This window comes from Nomascus leucogenys, chromosome 6 (assembly GCF_006542625.1).
Source record: "Nomascus leucogenys isolate Asia chromosome 6, Asia_NLE_v1, whole genome shotgun sequence".
Classification (NCBI taxonomy): Eukaryota; Metazoa; Chordata; class Mammalia; order Primates; family Hylobatidae; genus Nomascus; species Nomascus leucogenys.
This window is the reverse complement of record NC_044386.1, coordinates 59,289,769-59,316,415: the sequence shown is the minus strand read 5'-3', so window position 1 is coordinate 59,316,415 and position 26,647 is coordinate 59,289,769. Positions and strand designations below refer to the sequence as shown.

The following is a 26,647-nucleotide window of genomic DNA, read 5'->3' as shown; positions in this document are numbered from 1 at the left end:
TCAATTCCCATATCACTGTTAAAAAAATAAGAGTCCATGATAAAATGGAAAAAGTGAAGAATCAAAATAAAGCCAAATGCAGAAGAGGCACAGGGAAGGAAGCTGAGAAAGGACATCAGATGAGGGCAGTCCCTGAGCCAAGGTCTGTTCCGAAGCGCTCACTGCAACCCCCGCCTGGGGCCAGGTGTGTGTGCGTGTGTATGCGTGCACTACCCTTGCATGAGGGAGGTAAGAAATGTACCAGCAGCTGGCCGTGGTGGCTCACGCCAGTAATCCTAGCACTTTGGGAGGCCGAGGCAGGAGGATTGCTTGAGTTCAGGAGTTCAAGACCAGCCTGGGCAACATGGTGAGACCTCATCTCTACAAAAAAATTTTTTTTAATTTAGCCAAGTATGGTGTTACATGCCTGTAGTCCCAGCTACTTGGGAGGCTGAAGTGGAAGGATCACTTGAGCCCAGGAAGTTGAGGATGCAGTGAGCCATGATTGCACCATTGAACTCGGCCTAGGTGACAGAGTGTGATGAGATTCTGTCTCAAAAAAAAAAAAAAAAGAAAAAAGAAAAAGAAATGTGCCAGCAATAAACAAAAAGGTTTATATACCATAATCAAATGGAAACTGCCCCAGGAATGCAAAGTTGGTTTAATATCCAAAAACCAATTAATGCAATAGAGTACATTAATAAAATACATGACAAAACCACATGATCATGCCCATAGACACAGAAAAATCACTTGACAAAACCTAACACCCTTTCATCATAAAACACTCAATAAACTAGAAATAAAAGAGAACTTTCTCAACCTGATAAGGATGTCTAAGAAAAACCCACAGTTAAAATCACACTAAATGGTGAGAGACTTACGCTTTCCTCTCAGTGTCAGGAACAAGACAAGATGTCTGCTCTTGAAACGTGTGTTCATCGTTGTACTGGTCAGGGCAATTGGGAAAAATAAATAAAAGGCATTCAGATCAGAAAGGAAGAAGTAAAACCATCTCTATTTGGAGACGGCATGATCTGTCTACAGAAAATTCTAAGAAATCTGCAAAAGTATTAGAGCCAGTAAACAACTTCAGCAAGATTGTGGAATACAAGATCAACATTTAAAAATCCATTGTATTTTGACAAAATAGCAATGAATAATCTAAATGAAATGAAGAAAGTAACTCCACTTATCAAAAATAATAAAATATTTAGGAATAAATTTAAACAAGTACAAGACTTGGATACGGAAAGCAGGAGAAAGAGGAGAAGGACAAGGAGAGGAGGAGGTGGAGGAGCAGGAAGAAGATGAGGAGGCAATGTGTTCAGGATGTCTTGTGATTCCCGAGGCCTGAAGCCACCTGTCAGGTCAGGCATCCCCTGTCCTTCCTGTCCCTACTCCTGATCTGCTGCCTCCGGCTTGCACTTCAAATCTATTCTGCTCAGGCATGGAAGTAATTGTGGTGTGAAAGTCCGTCTGGCTGGACCAGCTGTTCTACACACTGGCCTGGCGAAGTTATTTTCAACTCCTCTCAAGCCAGCCATGAACGTAAGAGAGAACGCTGCGTGTGCAGTTCCCTCTGGGCAGTAAGACCAGCTACAGAGGCCACCCAGGCCTGAGAGAGCCTAGAACTCCAACCAGGAAGGCCTATGGCTGAGCCCAGCTGCAGATCAGGTTACACCCGCAGGCCCTGGAGGGTCAGATTGTGGCCTTCAGGGTCCTGGGGCCTCTGAGCAGCCTCAGGTCTGTGCCCTGGGAGGCCTCGCCTCTAGGGTCCGGTGCTTCAGCGCAGTCCTCAGGGCCTGCAGGATGGCACCCTGGCTGGTCTGCACGTTGTAGTCGCTGAGCCGCAGCAGGCGCTCGAAGTCTTCCTCCTTGTAGGTCATGTTGGACAGGGTGTAGGGGCAGGTGGCCCCGGTGAGATCCACTTGGCCAGCCTGGAGCTCTGCGGGGCTGCGCCGGACACCTGCCCAGGGGTGGGAGGGGTGTCAGGAGCAGGACGCTGGGGCCTCCACAGCCTGGCAGCGGCGCACAGGGAGGGCTGCCCCTGCTGGAGGGGCCCCTGCTTTCCTCCCAGCTCTCTGTGTCCTTTGCCCAGGAATGTAAATGTGGGTGGCAGGGTGCTCTTTGGATGCGTACTATTTGATGGTAGAAAATACAATTTCATATTTCGTTGCCTTGTGGTATGACACCCCTTAGGCTATTCAGGCAGCCCCACATGTCTCTACATCGCTTCGAGGCAAGGTGAAGACAGCCAGAAGGGGGAAGTCAACTGGGTTTGCGAATGGATTCTTAGAACTCACGGTGGAAGCAAGGGGGCAGTGAGAACTTGCTGAGAGATGAAGGTTCTTTAGAATTCTCAGATGTGGGCTGAGCATGTTCAGAGGAAAGCTGGGAGATCTAGAATGATGGTGGGAACCAGAAAGCTGGGAATATCGCACAAAGGCAGCAATGAGTTCTTCCCACCAGAAGGAAATAAAATTCTGACCAGTTGGTGAGAAGACAGGATAGGAAGGAATGTGATAGGGGTTTAAATTTCGGGAGCCCCTGAGGAGAGGCCCAGCTCCCTGAGAAGGGGCCCAGCCTGGGCTGGGGAAGGATGGTGGAGAGGCCGACTGAGTCCCCCACAGGGCAGGAGAGCAGAGGAGCCCGGTCAGCTGGGGGTACTAGGGCAAGTCGAAGGCCGCAGGAGCCCGGCATCATGACAAAGGGGACCCCTGCACAGCGACCCTGCAAACAGAGGGCCTGCAGGGATGTGGGCATCAGCAAGGAGGCCAGGGTGGGCTCCAAGGCCTGGGTGGGCCTGGATGGGCCTAGCCTGAAGCCTTCTCCTGGCAGACTCGTTTCCCTTCCCTCTGCTGGGCAGCCAGGGGGCCCAGGGCAGGCCTCTGAGGGGCCAGGCAGCCTGGGTGCTCAGGAGGGGCTGTCTCACCGGGGGCTGAGTGGTCCTTGAAGGAGGCATTGACCAGCGGGAAGTGCAGCAGGATCGGGGCCTCGGGGCAGGCAGGGTCTGAGAAGAGGTGGCACTCCCTTGGCTGGTGCTGGTCCTGAGGGCTGGGTTCCACCCGGGGGAAGGGCAGCCCCCGGGCCCGGCAGTACAGCTCAGTCTGCTGCAGCACCTGGTGGGGAGAAGGTGGCCCGGAGAGAACCAGCCCGGCCCAGGTCAATGCTGGGCCAGTTCCAGCCCACACCAGCTGCTTCAGTGTCAAGACAATAGCCTGGCTCTGTCCTGTTTGTGGCCAGGCCAAGCTGCAGAGTGACTCGGAGGGAGACCCAGGGGGGAGTCCAAGGACTCTGGTGGTCTGCAATGTTGTTTGGTTAAAATCTCTAGGTGGGGTACAGACCCACCCCCCAGCCCCCCAAACCCCAACTCTGGATTGCTATTGCTGGATTGTTCAAATCCCAGAGCCGAGAGGGGACCCACATTGGCACAGCGTCTCAGGGGAGGTCTGGGGGATGGACATGGAGATGCTAGGGTCTCCTCTCAGCTCTGTCCAGCTGTTCTTTGGAGTAGGTGTGGGGAGGTCCCTCCCTGTTCACCTGTCTTGGGAGCCCAAGGCCCCTGCACCACCATAGCCTTCCCACCTAAGGACCCTGGCAGGAGCCAGCAGATCAAGGCCTGACACCTCTCCTTCCCTTCGGGACCTGGGCGGTGTGGGGCAGGGGCTCAGTGGCCCTGCTGCTAGCCTCTGGAGCTTGGCCTGGCTGGGCAGAGGGGTTCCCCTGGGGTGACCAGGGTACCTCGAAGGGAGCAGATAGGGAGTAGTCGAAGGAGAGGATGAGGTCCAGCCTGCGGCCCGGCCGGAACATGGAGGGACAGCTGGTGTTGATGAAGTAGCCGGCATCCACCAGGCAGAGCCGGGGCTCCTGGGGGGTCAGCTGGCTGGGCATGGAGTCAAGCGGGCAGTCTGGTGGGAATCACAGGATGGTCAGAGGCCACCACCCTGCCACAGGTCATCCATGTCCCCTTCTCTCCTCTGGGTCCCTCCCTGAATGCCACCCAGCCCTTCCCCAGGACCTTCCAAGGGGATCGTCTCCAGGCCACACCCCAGAAGTGGATGCTGACCTCCTAGGCCTTGGCCAGTCCCTGCCACACCACCCAGAGGCCCAACCTTGTGACCTAGGGACCCCTGGCCACGGCCCTGACCTGCCCAGGTGGAGAAGTATTTGTTGCTACAGTAGTCCTGGTGCAGCTGGAGGCCCTGGAGGAAGTTGGGGCTGCGCTGGTGGAGGGGCCTGCCAGTCAGGAAGCCTTTAAATGCCTGGGCCAGCGCCGTGCCCGGCTGCAGCCACGAGGCCTCCAGCCACGAGGAGGTCCCCGAGGTGGTCAGGGGCTCCTTCTCTGAAGCCAGAGAAACAGACATTGGTCCCTTCTTCCCCTCATTTTTTCCCCTCAGACACCGCACACCGCAAGCAGTCTAAAGGAACGGCGTCATCCCAGGCCCCTCAGTGCCCCTGCCCTTCTCACCTAAGCTCCTGGTCTTGTCCTTGATGTGCTGTTTCCAGGACTCCCCAGAACTGGTGAGGTCATACCAGGCGTCCAGCAGGTTCAGGGAGAAAATGTTGCTCCAGATGGCTGAGGAACACCAAAAGAGGTCAGCCTCAGGCCCCAGCCAGCGGCCCCACCCTCAGGTGCTGATGGAAAATGGGAGTGGGGCGGGGGCTACCCCTACAATGCACCACCCCGCCACCCCTTCCCCTCATCCTGAGGTTCTGCCCCATCTGAGCTACAGGACCCATGTCCATTCAGACACCTGGCCCAGGGCTGCCCAGGGCCTTCAGAGCTACCACCCTCACCTTCCAGAAAGCAGATCCGGGGCTCCGGGATCCTCCTCATCAGCCGTCCCATGAAGAACTCGGAGCCGAAGAGCTCAGGAGGGACGAAGGCCCCATACTTCAGGAAACCGATCTCATAGGGGGAGAACTCAACCCACTCTAATGGGGTGGGAAGGAGAGGCAGGAGTGTGAGGGGAGTCGATTGCGGGAGCCCCCAGCTCTGGCCAAAGATACTGCCCCTGCCCCCAGCAGACCTGAGCCCCGCTGTGCCTGGCACCAACGCAGCAGATGTGAGGAACGTGCAGTCCTGGACTGACCACACCCCTCCCAGCCCTTGGTCCACACCCTCAAGCACTCCCCACTCCCAAGCACAGAGAGCTGCCCTGAGCCCCTCAGCACCACTGCCCTTCCAGAAGGTTGGGCAATCTGTGCGGAGCTTCCAGCGTGAATTCTCTGGGGGCTCTCGGGGTGCAGAGGGTTTGGGGGGTGGAGTATGTGGTAGGGGGAGTAGGTAGAACTGTACCCTTGAAGTCCAGTGTCTCCAGATTGTTCTCTTTGACATTGAGGCTCAAGTAGAGGGGCAGAGGGTTCTGACCCCGTTCCAGGGCGGCTCTCTGTCCTGACAGCTTCTGATCCATCACCTGGGGCCAGAGGGCATCAGGGCCTAAGTGAGGCTGGGAGTACCCTGGAGGCAGCGGCTCCGCCAGGACAGGGGCAGGATGGGGGACCACGCTGGGGGTGAGGAGGCAGCTCCTCCCATGGGGTCTGGGGACCATATGTGGGTCAGTTTCCACTCCTGCCCCTGTGTTCTGACCAGCCCTAGATGCAGGGTCACTGGACAGGGCATGCAGGCTGTGTACTGTGAATCTCCAGTGAGGGCCATTCACAGGGACCACAATGCCAGCAGTGCTTCCAGGCCCATCTTCGTGGATTTAAGGGTGAAGTGGGTGTGGATACTGACACACAGACACAAGCACACATGCACACACCCATGTATTGCTTTGCAGAAAGGATGAGCAATGCCCTTTTAGCATATACTGCAACCTATGCCAGGGGATGGACTGCCCCCTCTTCTAGGTTCACCTTAATGCAGTTCAAGTTTCAGCCCCTCTCGAATGCTTTCCTGACATCCTTACCTCCCCCTCATCATCCCTCTTCTTTCTTGCTTTGCATAACATGAGGTTGTACCCCATTGTTTATTCTTGCCTTCTGTTCTTAATTTCCTCCTCAATAGAGCTCCAAGCTCTGTCTTTGTTTTATTTTATTTTGAGACAGGGTCTCACTCTGTCACCCAGGGTGGAGTGCAGTGGTGCAATCTTGGCTCACTGCAACCTCCACCTCCCAGGCCCAAGTGATCCTCCCACCTCAGCCTCCCGAGTAGAGTAGCTGGGACTACAAGTTACACTTGGCTAATTTTTGTATTTTTTGTAGAGATGGAGTTACACCATGTTGCCCAGGCTGGTCTCAAATTCCTGAGCTCAAGCAATCCACCTGCCTTGGCCTTCCAAAGTGCTGGGATTACAGGCGCTGAGGCACCATGCCTGGCCCAAGCTCTTTGATGGCAACGACTATAGCTTGCCTTTTGGGGGAGCCTCCACAGAGCCTCCCTGAATTGTAAGGGAACAGAAAGGCCTCATTCTATGCTGAGCTAGAGTTGCAAATAGAGCTCTTCCCAAGCACCAGCAAGGCGAATGGTGGTGCCTGCCTAGAGCACCACCTTGGGAAGGATTCTGCTGCCAGAGCTGAGGTTGATGCCGTCAGCCCTGGGCTGTTTCTGCTGGGCAATACATGTACCACGAATACGTCATCCTTCCTTTGGGCTCTCCAAGATGGAAGAGTGTCTAGTTCTAGAGGCTCCCAGCCTGCCACAGCAGCCCTTATCATCAGATTGACTCAGTGAATGTGTGCACGTGAGAGCATGTGAAGCATGCGGACTTCTGGGTCTCCACTGAGAATCAGCCTGTCAGAAGTCACTTTGGAGTTTGCCTTTTAAAAACCCTCAGATGATCCTGATGCCCAGCCAGGTGTGAGGATTCCTACCCAGCCTACCCAAGGAGGGTCCCTCTCCCACATCCATGGCAAAACCCAACACACCCAGTGTGTGTGTCCTCCTTGCTGGCAGCTCTTCTGTCCCTGATGAGAACACTCATGTGTCAACCACAGTCGTCTTTCCACCCCATTTTCCAATGGTCCCCAGTATGAGTTATAGGGAATTTGCAGGAAATCTCTAAATAGGGCTCAATCCCCTGCCACTGATGGTGGTGGTGTATGTACAAGTCAGTCCTTAGGTACAAATGTGTGTACGTGATCCCTTCTCAAAATCTTTTTATTTAGAAACTCTGTTGCTCTTCTGATACATATGACAAGGGAAAATGTGTCCTTTTACTACAGTTGCACAATTTATGCCCTAGGGAAAGTTCTGGAAAAAGGTCAGCACACCCCTCCATCTACTGAAAGAGTACCCACCCGGCATATCTAATGGCTCACCAGCAAGCTGCGGCAGGACTCTCAGTCTCTAACCCCCCAGTTTCCAAGCGAGTAACCCCAACCCTGCAGAACACCACTCTGATGATTCGAGGGTCCCGTGGGAAACACTGGAGCTTGGTGCAGTACCGGCAATGCAGACTAAAGGGAAGGAAAGTGTGTCAGCTCTTAACTCAGGAAAGGATAAGAGAACCACTCTGAGTTTCTCCTTGAGGAATGATAAGCAGCTTCTAAGCAGTTCGGTACTTGCCAGCAAAAGACTGAAGAAAAAAGTTTCAAAGAGATGAGAGTTTGAGAAGCACGGATTATAGCTAGTGTATTTTACGAGTGGGTTTTTATAAAAACCTAATCAATATTAGAGATATATGTAGACTAATAAAGTCATTCTGAGCAAAGTTTTAGGGTATGATATTTATTAATATTAATGAAATTGTGATTTGTCATAAATGGAGTTATATTTTCTGACATTGTAAAGTGACTTTTGGTACTTTAGATTATTACATTATGGAGGTAATAAATACCTGTTTTTATCTAAAGTCTTTAAAAAATTAGAAATCAACACTAAAATTGCCTGAATAAAACATTATTTTGTAAAGTCTACAATGAATGTTAGCTTTAAGAGGTAAGGTATGATAACCAGAAGAAAAAAAATGATAAATTGAAAACCTTTCATATTGGGACAAAATTTTAAAAACAGCATAGGTGCTTTTTTTGAGACAGAGTCTCACTCTGAAGCCCAGGCTGGAATGCAGTGGCATGATTGTAGCTCACTGCAGCCTCGACCTCCCATGTTCAAGCTATCCTCCAGCGTTAGCCTCCTGAGTAGCTGGGACTACAGGTGTGCGCCACCACACCCAGCTAATTTTTAAATTTTTTGTAGAGATGGGGTCTCACTATGTTGTCCAGGTTCATTTTTAAGAATATATAGGTGTCTAATAATACCACAAGCATTTCTATTTTTGTGAACAATTAAAAAATTGTCTTCTAAAAGATGTCTACAAAGCTTACACATAAAACCATGCATTAAGTCATCACTGGAGGATCCAATGGTAATTAAATAAAAGTCTGCTTTATAGCTTAGGATCAAACTGCATTTTCTAGCACCTTGTAAAGTGAACTGTTAAAACAAGTTTCTCCCATTCTATAGTAACTAATTGCTGCCACCTGGTAAGAAAGTCAGTTATTAAAACACAACACCATCAAAACTGAATATGAACTTAAACAGTAGATCCAACGACTACACAGCACATAGTAATAAAATGAAAATATTTCTAGTAATTATGTTGGCTTCATAAATTCAATGCCATTTCAATAAAAATCCCAACAACATTTATCACAAAACACGACTAGGTGATTCTATCATATAATTAGAACAGCAGGCCAGTCGTAGTGGCTCACACCTGTAATCCCAGCACTTTGGGAGGCTGAGGCAGGCGGATCACTCAAGGCCAGGAGTTCAAGGCAAGCCTGGCCAAAGCGGTGAAACACCATCTCTACTAAAAATACAAAAATTCACTGGGCCTGGTGGTGCATGCCTGTAGTCCCAGGTATGCAAAAGGCTGAGGCACAAGAATCGCTTGAACCCAGGAGGCAGAGGTGGCAGTGAGCCGATATTGTGCCACTGCACTCCAACCTGGGTGACAGAGCAGGACTCTGAGGAAAGGAAAGAAGGGAGGGAGGGAGGGAGAGGGAAGGGGAGGGAAAGGGAGGGGAGGGGAGGGGAGGGGAGGGGAGGGAAGGAAGGAAGGAAGGAAGGAAGAAAGGAAGGAAGGAATAGAAACAGCAAAGGGGTAAGTACAGCCAAGAGAACTCTGAAGAAGAATTCAAGTGGACTGGTAACTTGGCCTATCAGATACCAAGATTTATCACAAAACTTTAGTCAGTGTGCTGTTGGCATAGGGATAGAGAATCTGTCCTGTTGGAACAGAATAGGGCACTCAGGAAGAGTCCCAGGAATATAAATATATGAAAAATACATGAAACCTGATACATGACAGAATTAGCAATGCAGATCAGTGGAGAAAAAATTTAATAGATGAGACTGGGAAAATTTGTTATTAATGTGAGAAAAAACAAAATTGTATCCCTATCCACATGATACCTGGAGATAAATTCCTATTTATATTCCTGGTGGATTAAAGTCCTATTAGTAAGAAATAAGTCTTGAAAAAATTTTATAAGAATGTATAGGAAGATATTTTATAACTCTGGGAGAGTGAAAAGGAAGACTCCCCAAAACACAAACCATAAAGGAGAATGATAAATTAGATTATATTGAAATTATGCATTAAAACCATTAGAACTGGTGAGGATTCACATCGAGAATATATAAAGAATTCCTACAAGACAATATGAAAAAGACAAATTAAACAGGAAAATGGAAAGGGGTTTGAATAGGTAATTCATGGAAGAGGAAGCCCAAATGATAAATATACCTAAAAATATGAACTAACTAAAAATCAAAGAAATGCAAAACTATGATAAATGTTCCTTTCACACCCCATAGTTAAACAAAACTTTAAAAGTCTGCCCAAGATATAGAGAAAAAGCAACTATTATACACTGGTAGTGGGAGTATGAATTAACATAACTCCTTTGGAGAATGGTTTGGCAATAGCTAGGAAAGTTGAAGGTGCACAAACCCAGTGGCCCAACAATTTAACTACTGGGTATGTATCTTGGAGGCTTAGAGAATCTCTAACGCTGGTGTACAAGGAGACTTGCACAAAATTGTTAATGCAAATAATATCATATTTTTCTTAAGGATATATATGTGAAAATATTGTGAACTGGAAAACCTAGAAGAAATAGATAAATTCCTGGACACATTCAACCTACCAAGATTGAACCATGAAGAAACAGAAAAGCTGAACAGACCAATAACAAGCAATGAGATTGAAGCAGCAATAAAATATCACCCATCAAAGAAAAGTCAAGGACCTGATGGCTTCACTGCTGAATTCCACCAAACATTTAAAGAACTAATACCAATTCTACTCAAACTATTCCAAAAAATTGAAGAGGAAGGAATACTTCCAAAGTCATTATCCAAGGCCAGAACTACATTGATACCAAAGCCAGATAAGGACACACACAAAAAAAGAAAGCTACAGGCCAAGATTCCTGATAAACATAAATGCAAAAGTTCTTGACAAAATACTGTCACACGAAATTCAGCAACACATCGAAAAGATTATTCACCATTGATCAAGTGGAATTCATCCCAGGAATGCAAGGATGATTCAACATACACAAATCAATAAATGTGATACATCACATCAACAGATATAGTTGGGATCAGTGCCCTGGTTACATAATCAAAAATGCCTTCCCAAGTCTTACCTCGTTCTTACCTCTCCTAGGACCTTTGATAGCTATTTTGTTATTACTAATCCTTGGCCCTTGTTTGATTAACCTCTTAGTAAAGTTTGTGTCTTTTAGATTACAATAGTTGCAGGTAAAGACAATGCTGGCATAAGGCTTCCAATCCATCCTGCCTACTGACCAGGAGAATTAAAGTGTTCTGCCTATGGGCCCCTTAGATCGGGTATCCAGAGATTTTCACTCCTCTGGTGCTTGGCCAGGGCCTACGCCCATAACATAAGCAGGAAGCAGTTACAGAAGACAGATTTCTACCCTTCTGCAGCCCTGTTAAGATTAAGGAGGAGTGTCTAATCTCTGAGACAGGAATGAGGTAGGAGGCGGGGCTTGACTCTGGAACTAGATTGGAGACTGGCTGAAACAGGGAAGGGCTGAAAGCACCTCTCTGTAAGACATGCTTACCAGTATCATGACAGTTTACTCATTCCCTGGCAACAACCTGGAAGTTACCACCTTTTTCTAGAAATTTCTGAATAACCTACTCCTTAATTTGCATGTAATTAAAAATGGGTATAAATGTGACTGTGGAACTGTCCCTGAGTTGCTGCTCTGGACACACTGCTGATGGGTGGTCCTGCTCTGCAGGAGCAGTCACAGAGCTGTAACACTGTGCCCTTGATAAAGCTGTTTTTTCTACCACCAGCTAACCCTTGAATTTCTTCCTGGGGGACACCAAGAACCTCCATGGGTGGAACCCCAGTTTTGAGGCTCCCTTGCCCTGCAACATGATGATAAACCTAAATTCAGGATGGTGTTTGCCCCTGGGGCAGGAGGGAAATGAGACTGGGGAGGGTATACAAAGGGCTTTAACTGTATCTGTAACATTTCACTTCATAGGCTGGTTGGTAAGGTCATGCATATTCATTATGTCATTATGCTTTATTCAATGTCTTAAGTGTGAAGATTTTCATAGTAAATAATAAAGATTGAGATTTGCATAATAAATAGGTATAGCTAATAAAAAATAAGGATGGTAGTTTCTAAGCAGTGTTGTTATACTTAACCAGTAAGAATAATATTTAAAGAAAAAAGTTGAAGGCAAATTCATTTTTGGTTAGTTTACATGATAATCATTCTTTTTAAATTCCTTCTATATAAATTTATTTTCATACCCATTAACGAAGTTTTCTTCCTCCCCTCCCATGATAATCATACTTGATTAAACCCCTGACCCAAAGATAAAGATGAGTCCTTCTGCTACTAATATATTCCATACTTTTTGTCTTTTCATTGTTTCAAATGCTTTTGAAGCTTTGTTCAGATAGTTATGTGTGGTAAAACAACAGCATGAAAAAATAGCTGATTTTAATAATTGTATCTGTGTAAAGTTCAGCAATTAACTTACTAAGCTTTCTCTCAAGCAGCATTGTAATTTTTAAAAAAAATGTATGTTTAGTTTTGTCTTGAAGCTGTTTGTCTTGATACTAAAGAAATATAATAGCTGACACTTAATGCTTATTCTATGGTGAGGTATCATTGAGTATTCAAAACAGCTCTATGACTTAAGAACTAGTCTTATCCCCATTGTACAGATCAGAAAACAGAGACACAGAGAGGTTAAGTAACTTGCCTAAGGACACACAGCTAGTAAGAGGCACTGGGGTTAGAACCCAGGCAATCTGGTTCCAGAGTTTGTGCTTTTAACACTACCCTGAAGATGAAGAAGAACAGTAAATTTCATATTGCAGGATAAATAAAAACGGCTCTAGCAATCTTACCCATTCAAAACAAAAGCTTTGTTTGCTTAACTGACTTTGACATTGACTCATTCCCAGCTTTTGGGAGATCCAGAAATTTCTGTTTTAAAGCGATTAATTAAAGAATCTGCTAACTCAGAAAGGCAGCATTCCAGTCAGGCAGACACTAAAACACGGGCTCTTCCACGCTGCAGGAAATGCGCATGCGCATGTCAGCTGCTTGGGAGCCCTGCCTTCGCTCCCTCGGTGCACACACGCGTCTCCCCCACGTGCGCAGGCGCCCTACCTGGCCGTGCAGCATGGACTCCAGCACTAGCGCCCACAGGTCCACAAAGGTCGTGGGGTGGCCCTGCTCAGCCCGCAGCTCCAGCTCCCGGCGGTAGCTCGCCAGGCGCTCTGGGGAAAAGACCTCCAGCTTGCTCTTGACCAGGTGCTCCCGGGCGTATCTGATAGGTCCCTCCAGGTCCCTCTGCGACCACTCAGGGTCCCCGTACAGGTGGGCCATTGTCCTGGGAGAACAAGGGGACAGAACAGTAGGAGCCCGAGGCCCATCATGGGGCGCCGCAACTCCTCCTTCCCACCCGGCAGCTTCTCCTGACACGTGGCTCCTGCCGCCAAGGCTCTGCGGATCTGGTAAATGGGTCTCAGAGCTTTCTCTCCTTCTAGATCAGCGCTGTCCAATATTAATACAATGTGAGCCACACACGGAATTTTAAATTTCCTAGTAACCACATTGAAAAGATACACAAGCCTGTAAAAATTAATTTTAATATTTAATTCGCTATATTCAAAAATATCATTTCGACAAGTAATAAATACAGTTATTGATGTAATTTCTATTTTTTTCAAAATTAGTCTTCCAAATTCACTGTGTATTTATAACACATCTCAGTGTGGACTGGTTGCATTTCAAGTGGTCAATAAACAATGTGGCTAGTGGCTACCATAGTGGCTTACTGTACTGGACAGCCCAGTTCTGGACCCTACTCCCGTATTCATGGTCCTGTACTGAAGCCTTTTCACGCTCTGCTTGTCAACAGCTGTCACCTAAATTCCTCTGAGGAGTTTCCTCTTCTTTTACTCCTTAAAGTCGCATTTCAATAAGACTCAAAGGAATGAATCTCTAAGAGCGGAATGCTGCACCTCGTCGTGCTGCAGGGTGAGGGCGTAGGGAGGTAATGCTATCTTTAGGTAAAAATAGTATCTCGACCTCAATGTCTACACAGTCTTAAATGGACAATAAGGGAATCTACCTCGAGTGTGGTGAAGATTAAATGCAATAATAACAATGAAAGATAAGAGCTACCAATTAGGAACTCCTGGCTGTGCTGGGCATTAAGTTAAGTGCTTTACTTGGGTGATCCCCCCACCCCACTCCCACGAGGTGTGTGCTATGATTGTCCGTTTGGAGCTGCGTCAACTGAGAATCAGAGGAGATAAGTTGCTCAGTGTCAGCCAGCCAGTAAGTGGTGCTGCCGGGACTCAAACCCAGCTGCATCTGAGTCAGCTACCTCATAGCCTTTCAGTAACATCCGTAACGCACCTTCTGCGCCGCCTTGCCCACAGCAGGGCTTCTGTAAACGTCTGTTTTCTTCCTTGTGGGAAAGCTGCTTGGCACCCATCAGATCACAATGCTCACATCTACTTGGCCTCCCCACACAAAGTGTCCCTCTGGTGCCCACTCTGCCCCGCTATGGCCCCTGATCGTCTCTGCCATCCAGTCCCCCAGGATCCTCACCATGTAGAGCCAGAGATGCCACTGAAGTAGGTCACACAGTCCAGGAGGCCCAGCTTCTGCAAGGCCAACAGGTGGCCGTAGAGAGAGGTCATGGCCCGGGCACCTCCTCCTGTGGCCATGATGCCCACGACGGGTACCTGGACCACACACAGACACAGGCTGGATTAACAAGGAGAGGGGCCAGCTGCCTCCTGTCTCACCCAGGGCCCCGCCCTGCTTCTTGTCTCCAGGGAAGGGACCGCATAGTTGGGTCCTGATAGAGTCAGGGTTGGAGCTGGGTCCAGCCCTCCTCTGGAAGCAATGGCTCTCAGCCCAGGATGGAGCTCCCAAGGGAGTTAGAACCACAAAGCCCACCCATGCTCCTGTATCTCCACACACATGCCCACTCTCCACTGACTGGAGTTTCTGGAGAGGCATAGGAATCAGGTATTCCCTTATGGCCAGTCCAGGATATCTGCACACACATCCCTCTGCACCCCGAGACCTCGTCCTCCTGCAGGTCTCTGTCCAGCTGCAGGGCCTGCTTCAGGGCCTTGGCCACCACCTGCTTCCTCCTGCTCAGGAAGGCCTGCTCCTCTGCACAGAGATTGAAGCCCAGGTGCACGGCCAGCTCCTCAGGGCTGTGGCAATGGAGGATCCAGGGGTCAGGGGACACCTGCATAGCTCAGCCACTGGCTGGCCAAGCCCACAATGAGCTGCCAAAGAAGCCCCCTCCTCCAATCTCAAGGACCACCCTTGTCCATAGCCCTCCCCTCCTGCATGCCCGCCTCTCACTATCCCCACAGATGTGAATGTCCCTTACCAGCCCTCTGCCTTGAGCTGCAGCCTCAGTCCTGGGGCCTGAAATCAAAGCCAGAGACTCTGCTCAGACCCTCCTAGACCCTAAGCAGTACATGGGTATCCCTGGGGACTTGGTCCCCTTCATCTTCATTCTTTTTTTTTTTTTGAGACAGAGTTTCACTCTTGTTGCTCAGGCTGGAGTGCAATGGTGCGATCTTGGCTCAACGCAACCTCCGCCTCCTGGGTTCAGGCGATTCTCCTGCCTCAGCCTCCTGAGTAGCTGGGATTACAGGCATGCGCCACCATGCCCGGCTAATTTTTGCATTTTTAGTAGAGATGGGGTTTCACCATGTTGGCCAGGCTGTTCTCAAACTCCTGACCTCAGGTGATCCGCCTGCCTCGGCCTCCCAAAGTGCTGGGATTACAGGCTTGAGCCACAGAGCCCAGCCTTATCTTCATTCTTACTGGCATTTCCCATCCAGTTGAGGCCACTTACATTTGGAGCAGGAACATCCATGGTCACCTCCTTCCCAATGGTCAAGGGCCTCAGGGGCACAGTGAGGTACCCAGCTGAGTTGTCCCCATTCCAGCCACTGCTTGTGGAGCTCTGAAAGGAAAGCATCATTCATTCATTCAACAAATCCCTACTAAGTATCTAGACTGTAATCCAGACAGACAGTCTCTCCCTGATAATACAGAATATTATCATATTGATAAGTATCATAATGATAACTATAAAATTATAAAAGCTAATATTTATGTAGTACAAAGGCATTGTTCTCACTGAATAGCATGTATAAATTTATAAAGACATGGGTAATGAACTGATGTTAGTAAGTGTCGTGAAGGAAATAAGTGGTGTGATATGACAGTTTCTAATGCAACCAAAGGTGGAGTGCCTGGGGTTTACTTGAGGTGGGGGTCAAGGAGGACCCTCTGAAGAGGCACCATTTGAGCTAAGATGTTGAGGAGGAGGAGGAGGAAAAGGAGGAGGAGGCAGGCTTAGAAGAAGCCAGTTGGTGACAGGGGAGCACTTGGCATATTGGAAATGAGAGAGGAGACAAAAATGGCTGGTGCATCGTGCATGGGGGGAGTGTGGAACAAAATGAGGCAGTGGAGGTGGGCGGGTGCCAGGATGTGCAGGGCCTTGTGGGCACAGATGTCACGTCTTATTCTAAGGGTATCACTGGAGGGGCCGCTGGAGGATTCAAAGACTGATATAGTGCAGCAGCCCCATGCCCGCTCTGGCCCCTGGTGATCCTCCGTGTCTGCCAAGAGTGAGGTGCCTAACTAGGGGAGGCTGACAAGGTCACAGGGGCCTTAGCCCTGGTGGGCAGGGAAGGCAGGGAGGGGCCCGCAGCAGCTGGAGCTGCCCAAGCCTGGGATTGAAAACGAGGTCTAGAGCCAAGACCCACCCTCAGGCGCCCGCTCAGCTCTGTCTCTAGGGCTGCCATGTAGTGGAAGTGGAAGGCAGAGGCTCTGTCCAGGGAGGATGTCTGTGTGTCCTCATAGGACCCCTTCAGCACCAGCTCCAGCTCCAGCTTCTCCTGATCTAGGGAGAGAGTGGGCAGGTTAGCATGAGAACAAGAGCCCGGAACCCCAGCTCGGACCTGGGACAGCAGCACCACCACCTGGACTCAGAGGATGCCCGGGAGGCTGGGCCATCGTCAACGGCATTCTGAAAAGGGCCCTTCCCAGCCCACGGGGCCCCACAACCCCCCCGCCCCGGACTCCTGCCTTCTGCAACATGCTCTCCCCCAGGTCAGGGGACTCTCCTGCCCAGCGGAGACGCGTGGCTCTCTGTGCCATGTGGGTGAGAAGGGAGAGGCAAGCTCTATCCTGCTGCTGGCCTCCCGCCCTGCGCAGGCTTCCCAGCAATCCTCCTCACCCCCACATCCAGGCAGAGTCCAGGCCTGGTTCCAAGCCGGTCTCACCTGCAACCACAGCGGTGCTCCCTGTACTGTCCAGATGCACATCCAGGCATGACAGCTCTCGGGCCTGGGGAAGACCACATCATGGGCAGGGGCCTCTGCAGGGTAAGCTGAGGTCCCCTCAACCTCAACCCTCTGAGCCCCACTGTCCCAAATCCACCACACACACACGGAGTTGTGTGGGCTCAGGATGCGATTGGCTGCAGAGGCCCTTCACCCCATCGCCGATCCTCTGCCGCTGCTGAACCTGATATTCCCCAGCAGCCAGGAGGGCCCCGGCTCCACACCTCCCCTCCAGCTCTCCTGGCTTTGCCAAACTCCCAAAACCTCCTAGAGTACCCAGCCCTCAGACACAGCTGTTTCTTCTCTTGTTTCCCTGTGGCTTGGAGCTGGAGGAAGTATTCTACCACAACTCCAAATAATCTAAGCAAGCCGCCCACCCACAGGAGGGTAGACTGGGCGTCGGAGAAACCCTCAGAACATCTCCTGGCTGTCCTCTGTGGCCTAACTGGGGGACAATGACAAGGCCAGGCCCCCGTGGCCTTGCCAAGGGAGCCTCTGTGTGCTGTCTGTGAAGCATGCCAGCAGATGCCCGCCACCCACGCTGCACACAGTCACTGAATTTGCCCACTTGCTGTGTGTCTCCATCACCTCCTAAGAGGCAGTGCCATTGGCTTGACTTTATTTTCATGTGTATTTTTAAAAGTAATACCCGCCCATCAAACAGCCCCTGGGAGCTTAAATGCTGGGCTCTAGGTGCCTTCGCACGTGACCCTGGACCCGCGTGCTCCCAGGTCTGTGCTGCTGGTCTGGGATACTGTGCTGCTGGTCTGGGACACTGTGATAATCTAGCGCGTCGCCCGCTCGCCACCTTGCGGCCATTTCTGTCCACTGCAGCTTCGTGAGCCCGTGGTCAGGAGCGCTGACCAGGACTCTCCCCAGTCCCAAGGAGGAGCTGCCTGAGCCTCTGATCCTCCTAGGTTGGCAGTACACTGCCCTGGGAACTCCCTCTGAGCCTCGGTGACCTCAACATGAACAACCGGAAGGTGGGCCTGGCCTGCCTGATTTCTTCACCACTTCCCAGGGAAGCACTCAGTCAATCCCTAGAACTATGAGTTCACCGCAGGTGACTAAACACCTTCCGGAAGCACCCCGAACAGCCGTGGGCCAGAACCTCCTCTCAGCAGAGCCCTGCCTCTCCTCTCTCTATGCGCCCCTTAGCTCCAGGCCCCTCCAAGACCCACAGCCCCAGGTCACCACCTGGCTGGAAGGCTAGGGGTGGTTTTACCACGAAGCCCTGCCCCTTCCTTGTCCCTGCTGGTCCACACCCCAGGCAGCTGCCCTCTCTCCCCAGGTGTCTGCTCTGGGGCCCCTCCCCTAAGCCTGGGGAAGGTGCTTACCACAAGGACTTTGTTGGTGATGAGGTTTTCTGGGCGATCTGACCTGGAAAAATCAAAGCATGCAAAGGCAAACACTTCTTGCATTGACCTCCCCGCCCCGCCTATGTGGGGTCTCTCTGGGTGATGCTGAGGGCTCTGTAAGTCCTGGATTCGGTTCAGGGGGAAGGGGAGATGCTTTGTAGGAGGAGAGGGGAGGGGAGAGAACAGGGAGAGAAAACATCAGCCTTCCTCTCTGCATTTCCCTAAGAGAAGCCCCACCCCACTCCCGACCTCTCTGGTAGGAGTAGGAGATGAGGGACAGTCAGGCTGGACTGACCACTGGGAGATCTAGGTCAGGGCCATTTCCTCAGACAGAGCCTGAGTCCCGAGACACTCCCTGGGCTGTGTGACATTACTCACGTTTCTTCCATCAGGAACTCCACATCCAGCTCCTCCTCTCCCTGAAATCAGAGAGGGTGAGCAAGTCATCAGCACATACCTATGTCTTCAGAGTTGACACAGTTCTTTTACAGGTGTCATCTCATCCTCTCAAGTGGTCTCTAAGGGAGGCACGTTAGTACAATTATTTCCAATTTATGGATGAGGAAACCGAGGTATGGGGCCAGATGGGCTACCTGCCCACATTGTTCACAGCTAGTAAGTCTGCAGAGAACAGTTCTCCCTCCCTTGGAGGTCCCACAACTCTGGGCAAGACCGAAGGGGAAGACAAGGAGAACAGCCAAAGGAGGCATGATGTGCAGGACCCATATCTTTTTCTTGAAGAGGGCCAAGACCCCCGAACTCTGCCGTCCCCACCCCCAGGCTGCAGCAGGAAGGGAGGTGAGGCCTTCACAAAGCAGGCCTTGGCACCACCAGCAGGAGTGACGGATGCTGAGCTGTGTTTTGAGGGGTGGCCTTCCTGCCACAGGTGGCTAAAATTCCTCCACTGGGTGATTCAGCCTATACCTGTAAAGTGAAGCCTTCTCCTTGCTTATTAAAATGCAAATATCTCTGGAAGGGGTTTAGATTTTTCTGTGAATGAGTTCACCCCAGCAACCTCCCAACAGGTGGGAGAAATAGCAACTTCCTCAGCTTGGAGTCGGAAGAAGTGGGGCCCACGGGGACTTCCCCACCCACCCACCCACCCACCCACCTGGGGACTCTGGGAGAAGGTTTTCCGGAGCAGCTTGCCAGGGAGGATTTCTGAGATGTCGTAGAGAACCTTGAAGCAGATGTCATCCTCCGTGACTGAGTCCTCATCATAGATGTTAAGCTCCAGAACATTCTAGGAACCAGGAACAGCGACTTAGCATTTTACCTGCTCATAGTGAGAGTAGCTCACCTCTGTTGAGCCCTTACTTGATGTCTAGAGTCAGAGAAGATCATTATGCCCCCACACTTCTGCGCTTCAAAATTTAAAAAAAAAAACTGTAAAACTTAAACATAAGGAAATCTTATTAAATTTCAAATTTCCTCCTTCTAATTTTTGTTTTTATCAAACATAAAATTCTGAGCTGGGCATGGTGGCTCATGCCTATTATCTCCCAGCACTTTGGGAGGCTGAGGTGGGTGGATCACCTGATGTCAAGAGTTCGAGACCAGCCTGGCCAACATGGTGAAACCCCATCTCTACTAAAAATACAAAAAATTAGCCGGACATGGTGGTGGGTGCCTGTAATCCCAGCTACTCGGGAGGCTGAGGCAGGAGAATTGCTTGAACCTGGGAGGTGGAGGTTGCAGTGAGCCCAGGTCACGCCATTCAACTCCAACCTGGGTAATAAGAGCAAGACTCTGTCTCAAAAACAAAAACAAAACAAAACACATAAAAGTCTGTTAAATAATTCTCTCTTCCTCTCTCTCTGTGTCTCTCTCTCTCTCCCTGGCTTTTCTGGCTCCCTGAGGTGCACCCTAAGGTATGTGCTGGTGATCTTTCATGGTCTTCCACGCATTGTCTCATCTCACCCCACAGTGAGCCGGTCAGGAGGGGGCTCTTTCTGTCTCTGTTTCATAGCTGGGCTTCGAGAGGAACCCAGCTTGTGGGAGTCAGTCCCATAGTCAGTTGGTGAAAGGACCACATTCATTCTTTCATACATTCCCTCGCACACAGCACAGACAGGCCAGGGCACAGAGACCCCCTTCTCCTGAGAGTTTCTCTGACAGCCCCAGAGGAAGCATGCTCGACCCCAGGAACCCTCGAATGGGTGTCCAGCCTGTTCACAGGGGAGTGGCCAGCAGTCCTGGGCCTTCACCTTGACCTGACTTTGGATAAGGAAATGGAAGGCCTCATTCCACACAGGATGACTGGTGTCGGTGAGTGTCTTGGTCTTAAACTTCATTCCAGGCGCGGTCGACAGCTGTAGGATCACGTAAGGGTCAGCCTCACTCACTGCCAAGGTTAAGGAAGCCTTCGTGAGGGAGTACTCCCCACACCCCTCTCCATGAGCCACGCCAGTTTCCTACCAAGACCCTGGCGGTCACCACAGGTGACCCAGCCCAGCCCCCAGGCGCTCGTCTTGGCCCTTCCTATGGAATCTGGTCCTCCCTGCTCCCGACAGAGCGCACAGGGCTGTTACTCACACAGGTCAGCCCAGTGCAGGTTCCGCGCCTCCAGGACCCTCACGGTGAGCTGCCAGCAGGCAGAGGCCTCCCCCTGAAGAGAAAATCAAACTCCAGAGTCCTTCCTGCATTCCCTCCCCTATGCCTGGAGCTGTAGCCCGGGCTGCCGACACCCCTCACCACTCTCCTGGTACTTGGTGGTGCTGACACCGCTGCCAGGCATTCCGGGGACACCCTCTGGGGACCAAAGAGCTTTTGTCCACTTCTGTTTTTGGGGTCATGGTTCTGGGCTGCAGCAGTCAGGGAATAGCAGCCTACCCAGGGGTGGAATTTGTGGAACCCCTTCCCCTTCGGGAACAGAGCAACATGGGTAGTGGACAGAGCAAGGAAGTGAGGGCCAAGGAGTGGCAACCACAGAGGTCAGTTAGAGGTCAGCCATTCCCAGAGCTCCCAGGGAGGGCAGCCCTTTGGCAAAACAAGGGCTACCTTTGGTGACCCTGCTGCCAGCACTGCCCACCCCTCAGCCCTTCCGGACAGGAAGCAGGCGCATGACTTAAGGGAGGCTGAGCCTCGGCAGCCCAGTCCACAGGTGCAACCCTGGATCTCAGCTATGTGCACTGTAAGGGGTATGAATGAGGACACTCCAAGAGCATCCGGCCATCACAGGGAGCAGTGGGTGCTGTGGGTGAAAGGCCACTGTGTATTAAGATGCTGATGAGGCCATGTCAGCCACAGACAGCCCAGGTGTGAGGGAGAAGCAGCTGAGTGGGCAGAAGCTGGAGGGGAAGATGAGCCGAGAGTAGATGGCAGGAGGGAAAGCAGACGGGCAGTGGGGCGTGGCTGAGGCCTGCTGGGGTCAGAGCACTGGGGGTGTCCCCACACTCTACTGCTGAGGTCCCCGGCACTGCCACGATCAGGAGGGCCCTGGAGTTTCTGTTCTTCCTGGGCCCTGCTGCATGGCTTTTTCTGGGCATCTGGCACAGGTTTCTTATAAGCCCCTTTCATGTGAGGTCACTCAAATGGGTTTGGCAGGGCAAATGGCATTTTTTCCTGTGGGCTGACCCCAAGGAAGGTTGTTGGCCTTGCATCCTCTTGGAAGGGAGCCTTCCCAGGAGGACCACCTATGAGGCACGTGGCCCCAGCAGAAAGAGCCCGTGTCCAGAGGGTCCGTTAGAACAGGGGCTGTCAGGAAGGAGCACTGCCGGTGCCAGGGAGTGGGGCAGTGGGAGCCCCAGCCAGGAGGGGATCCTGCAGGTCCACAGGGTGGCAGGACCCCCAAGAGGCACCAGGCACATGAAGGCCTATGAAATGCTAACCCCAGGAGCCATGCAGTGTGGCGGCCCTGCTGAACAACCCACAGACCACCTTCATTCCAGAAAAAAACCCATGCTGGGGCTTCTGCCATTCAGCAGCTCTGCCACCAGGTTAGACTCCCCATTAAATAAGTACGATCTTCTCAGACCCTATGTCCCTTCACCTGCTCCTCCCCGACCCTGAGGGAGCCAAAAGCCAGTGCAGTGTCTGCACAGTGAACATTCGACATCGCATAGCTGGGAGACTGTTGTGGTGAAACCAGAGCTGTTTCCTGCTTTGCGCTCTCCCGTGACCAGACACACTTCCATGTATGTGGTTGGAAGTTCTCGGTGCCCACAAGGACTGGTCCCCGCTCTGCACAGATGCTGCTTGCTAGGGGCTGGCTCAGCACACACAGGGACCTGACTCTCCATTCCCCACCAAAAACTGTAAAGGACCATGGGCCACAGCAAAGCCATATACCTGGTGGGCCTGCCCCTGCATCTTTCCTCTCTGTGGTTCCATGCCAACGTCCCTATCATTCCAGGCAGCTTCCCAGCAGAGCACACGTGACCTCCCCGAGCAAGGTAGATTTGTTTCTCTCTTCTTGGGGATTAACTCCAGTGGCACCAGCAACCTGTCAACTCTATAAACCTTAAACCTTATAGAGGTTGTCAGCAGCAGAGATTTCATGAACTTTGGGACATCTAGCTCCATTTCCTCTCCTCACTCAGATTCCACCACTGCCGGCCACAGGGAGGTGATGGCTGGGATGCTGGGGCTCTGCAGGGTATTGAGTTTGAATGTCCCACTCCAAGACAAGACAGGGGAAGGGCAGAGGCAGCCCAGCCTCGCTCCCCTGCTCCCCGGGCCATGCTGACACTCCACAGGTCCACAGCTTGTGGGCTGCTCTAAAGTCACTTAGGCTACTGAGAAATGGCCCCAGTTATTCACTGTCTAGCCAGTCGCCATCCTGGGTTTAAGCACTGTGGTTCATTTCTCCCTCCCATCACCGAGAGCTTCTCAACCTCAGAAAGCCCACCATTCCCCGGCAGGTTGTTTTCCCTAGAGAGAAATCCCAATTCTCTCCACCTCTAAGATCATCGCTAACATGGAGTGCCCAGAACATGGTATTATTGCGACAATGACTACAATGACTGGTCTTTACGGGGGCTTAAAGGCAGACTCTGGAGCCAGGTTGTCTGGATTTAAACCCTGGCCCTGCCACTTACTTGCTGTGTGACCTTGGACAAGTCACTAAACTTCTCTGTGCCTCTGTTTCCTCATGTGTAGTGGAAATAATAATAGTTTTGACCTCACATAGTATTCTGAGGCTTAAAATGTTAATGCCTGCAGACTGCTAAGGAATAAAGTAAGCAGTTTTTAGGTAACTGCTATTGCTACTACTGTTTATTAAGTATTTGCCATGTTTTCAGGAATTGTGAATGTTGCAGATATCAAGATGAAATCACTTTTGTCAGACCCCGACAAATTAGGGCTGGGAACACATCAAAGAGCAGAGCTCGTGTTTACACGTCTGAGATGAGAGTTGTTTCCAAGGACTTCCTACAAACCCTACAGAAAACAGCTTCACATCCTTCATGCCGAAGTCCCTCTCTGACAGGATGAGGGAAATGAGCAGACCCGCCCTGTCCCCTGCTGGCACCGGTGCCCTGTGGTGGGGCAATGCAGGAGGTCAGAGAGAAGAGGAGTGGAACCCCTGGGCACAGCCCCTGGTCCTGGGGACTCAGTCCTGTGAATGCCGGCTGGAGGCGAGGTGCTTTCCAGGTCTGGGGCAGACTCAGGCTCCCAAATCGCTGACACTTAGGCTTTTGTTTTACCTGGGACCTAGACCTAGAGCAGGCTGAGGGAAAAGGGGGAAGGGGCACAGCCTTGCCAGGGAAATGAGTTGACAAGGTTCATCACTAGACATCCATAAGGACTGCAGTAATTCAGATAAGATGCTCTCAAACAACACACGAGCCCAGTAACAGCATCTTCACCAATGAACTGACAACTCTGGCTTTGAGCCTCTGGAACCAATGAACTCTATTTCCAAGCAGTTTCTGTGAGCCTCCCCCTTTTTTCCGGTAAAAGCTTCCCTTTCCCCTTCCCTCACCATTGCCCTGGTGGCCTGTCATTTGGCACATTCTGAGCCACAGTCACTTCTCATTCCAGAGTAAACACAACATAGAGATCATTTTCTCTCGTGTCTTTCTATAGGGTGACAATATTGTACTAAGCATATTACCTATTGTAACTTTATTTATCCTCCCACAGCTTCAAAAGACAGTACTCCCATTTCCTCCCATTTTCTACATGAAGGAATTGAGGCTCAGAGAGGCTAACTTGCCCAAGGTCACAGAGTTAGCAGGGACAGAGTTAGAATTCAAACTTCAAGGCCAGAGCTCACAACCCCTGTCTATTCTACCTTCCCAGGACTTTTGCTTCTTTGGAGAAGCATGCAACTCTTCCCTCATTGCCCCACGGATATCTAGGATATCTAGACACTAGATTTTCATAGATTTGTCTAATTTGACTAATAGATATTCATAGATTTGTCACAGATTTGACTAATATGATTACTGAGATAACCGACATTTTAACTGATATGAATCTTTTCTCCTGAGGGCATAGGGGCGTCACATTCCCTTCTGAAAGCTCCTCCCATCTGAAATACCACCTTAATTGGTGACTAACCTGGAGGCTTCTGGAGGAAATTTGTCAGCCCAGTCACCTGTAGGATCCCCGAATGCCTCCCTGTTGAGGGTCTCAGCCACTCTGAATCATGCACAGGGACTCCAGAGGCTCTGGGCCATCCTGCTCCCAGTGGAGAGGCCCAGGGCACACGTTTGCCAGGAAGTTTTGTGAGAGGCTCTGTGCTGCCCCCTGACCATCTTGGGAGATGTGGCCCAAGAGAGCTTAAGGGGGTTGGGTCTCCCCAGCTGGGGTCCAGAGTATCCTTGTCCGTGATCCTGGGTGTTCGGCAGGAAGAGGGAAATGAGCAGACCCTCCCTGTCCCCTGCTGGCACCAGTGCCCTGTGGTGGGGCAATGCAAGAGGTCAGAGACAAGAGGAGTGGAACCCCTGGGCACAGCCCCAGGCCCTGCACCTCCCTCAGGCTGGGCTGAGTCTGCTGGACCGCATGGCAGGCACGTTCCAGAACAGGTACCGGACGGCCAGCCTAGCCTGCCAGCCCAGGTGCTGCTCTGGGGCAGGTTCCAGGCCCCTGCTCCAGCAGGAATGAGGCTAGGTTAAACCGCTGCTGAGGCTTGCCCACCGCAGGAACCGACTTGAAGGCTGGGGCTTGAGGACCTGGTCCTGGGGACTCAGTCCTGTGAATGCCGGCTGGAGGCGAGGTGCTTTCCAGGTGTGGGGCAGACTGAGGCTCCCAAATCGCTGACACTTAGGCTTTTGTTTTACCTAGAAGCTAGACCTAGAGCAGGTTGAGGGAAAAGGCGGAAGGGGCACAGTCTTCGCCAGGGAGATGAGTTCAAAGGGGGGATTATTTCAGAAACCTCCACAATGGGCCGTTCTGGGCTCAGGGCTCCTGATGGGACGAGTGGTGGAGCCAGGGCCGCCAGCCCCTCCACTGGCCTGCATCCGTGGACTCCCCCACATCCACATGTCCGCTGATGTCTGACTTGTGGGTGGATCCACCTGACCTCAGGCTGGGGCAACAGCGTGGTCCTCCACTGAGGCGTCCCTCTCATCTTCCCCCAGGGCTCCTTAGTGTCTGCCCTGCCCCAGGCTGAGCCTCTTCCAGGAGCACCAGTCTGGAGCTGCTTGTCTGGATCCAGCTCAGGCCTGGGTCTCTAGAAGCCCAGCGAGGTCTGCATATGAGGCAAAGGACCTCAGGAGAGTGACCTTGACACACTTAGCCTCATTCCTGGCCACCACCTGGGGCACCGGGGGAGACCTCAGGAGCCAGCTCTGCTGGCCGTGGTCCCTGGCAGAGGATGAAAATTCTGGGCTTTGGAGAAACACATGACAGAGGGTGGGGGGGTGGCGAGCAGTTTGCAGGCCTCCTTGGCCCGGATGCAGCCCCACAGCTCTTGGGCCTAGTAAATACTTGGCAGTGGATGGGGATTTGGGCCCTCAGAGCTCTGGAGACACACAAGGTGATCCCAGGGCTCCAGCCAGTTCCAGGAAGTCTGCCGGCCTGTGGTGGTGGGGCTGTGGGCCTGGTGGGTCTCCTTTTATGACACACCCAGCCACTATGTTCTCCGATGTTGGTAGGGGGGAGGTCCCTAAGGGCACTGCTGCAGTCACTGGTGGTGGGGAGAGGAAGCTCTGCTGACCAGACTCACATTTCCCAGCCCCCGCATCTATGAATGCTGCCCACCCACCCCCACCCACTCTGCATCCCAAATCTCAGACTCCCTCGCCCTCTGGCCCAGTCTGGCAGAGACTGAAATCACCCTGATTCCAGCTATCACACTTCCCAGAATGCACCCTGGCCCCAGGTCTGCCCTGACTGGTGCCCACATACTCTGCAGACACTGTTACCTGGTAAGGGTGGCCAGGTGGTCCCCCAGGTGACAGGCTCTCCATGCTAGCCCTTCCAGCTTCACTCCAGGCCCAGCCCTTGCCAAGATGCTGGCTCTCTGGCTGAGTGGCAGCGACGGTCCCAGTGGGATAGGACCAGCAT

General features: G+C 51.5%; 1 protein-coding gene across 1 annotated transcript; it reads right to left on the bottom strand.

Annotated features, from left to right (window-relative positions):
- PLA2G4D (phospholipase A2 group IVD) lies at positions 1–26,647 on the bottom strand. The gene is made up of 20 exons (XM_030813798.1): positions 26,506–26,647; positions 20,726–20,798; positions 20,398–20,534; positions 19,302–19,433; positions 18,569–18,609; positions 18,170–18,212; positions 16,773–16,836; positions 16,254–16,390; positions 15,335–15,445; positions 14,861–14,898; positions 14,543–14,678; positions 14,059–14,195; positions 12,607–12,829; positions 5,282–5,399; positions 4,780–4,917; positions 4,451–4,558; positions 4,130–4,324; positions 3,724–3,890; positions 2,915–3,101; positions 1–1,948 (listed from the first exon to the last, which is right to left on the bottom strand). The coding sequence occupies exons 1-20, from the start codon at positions 26,548–26,550 to the stop codon at positions 1,722–1,724; spliced, it is 2,457 nt and encodes an 818-aa protein (XP_030669658.1). The 5' UTR covers positions 26,551–26,647; the 3' UTR covers positions 1–1,721.

Excerpts from the sequence above, each read along its gene's own strand:
- PLA2G4D (XM_030813798.1), bottom strand. The coding sequence starts at position 26,550 with ATGGAGAGCCTGTCACCTGGGGGACCACCTGGCCACCCTTACCAG. Across the intron at positions 18,610-19,301 it reads CCTTCTCCCAGAGTCCCCAG|GGAGAGGAGGAGCTGGATGT; the intron begins GTGGGTGGGTGG and ends CTCTGATTTCAG. Across the intron at positions 14,196-14,542 it reads GAGACCTGCAGGAGGACGAG|GTACCCGTCGTGGGCATCAT; the intron begins GTCTCGGGGTGC and ends TGTGTGGTCCAG.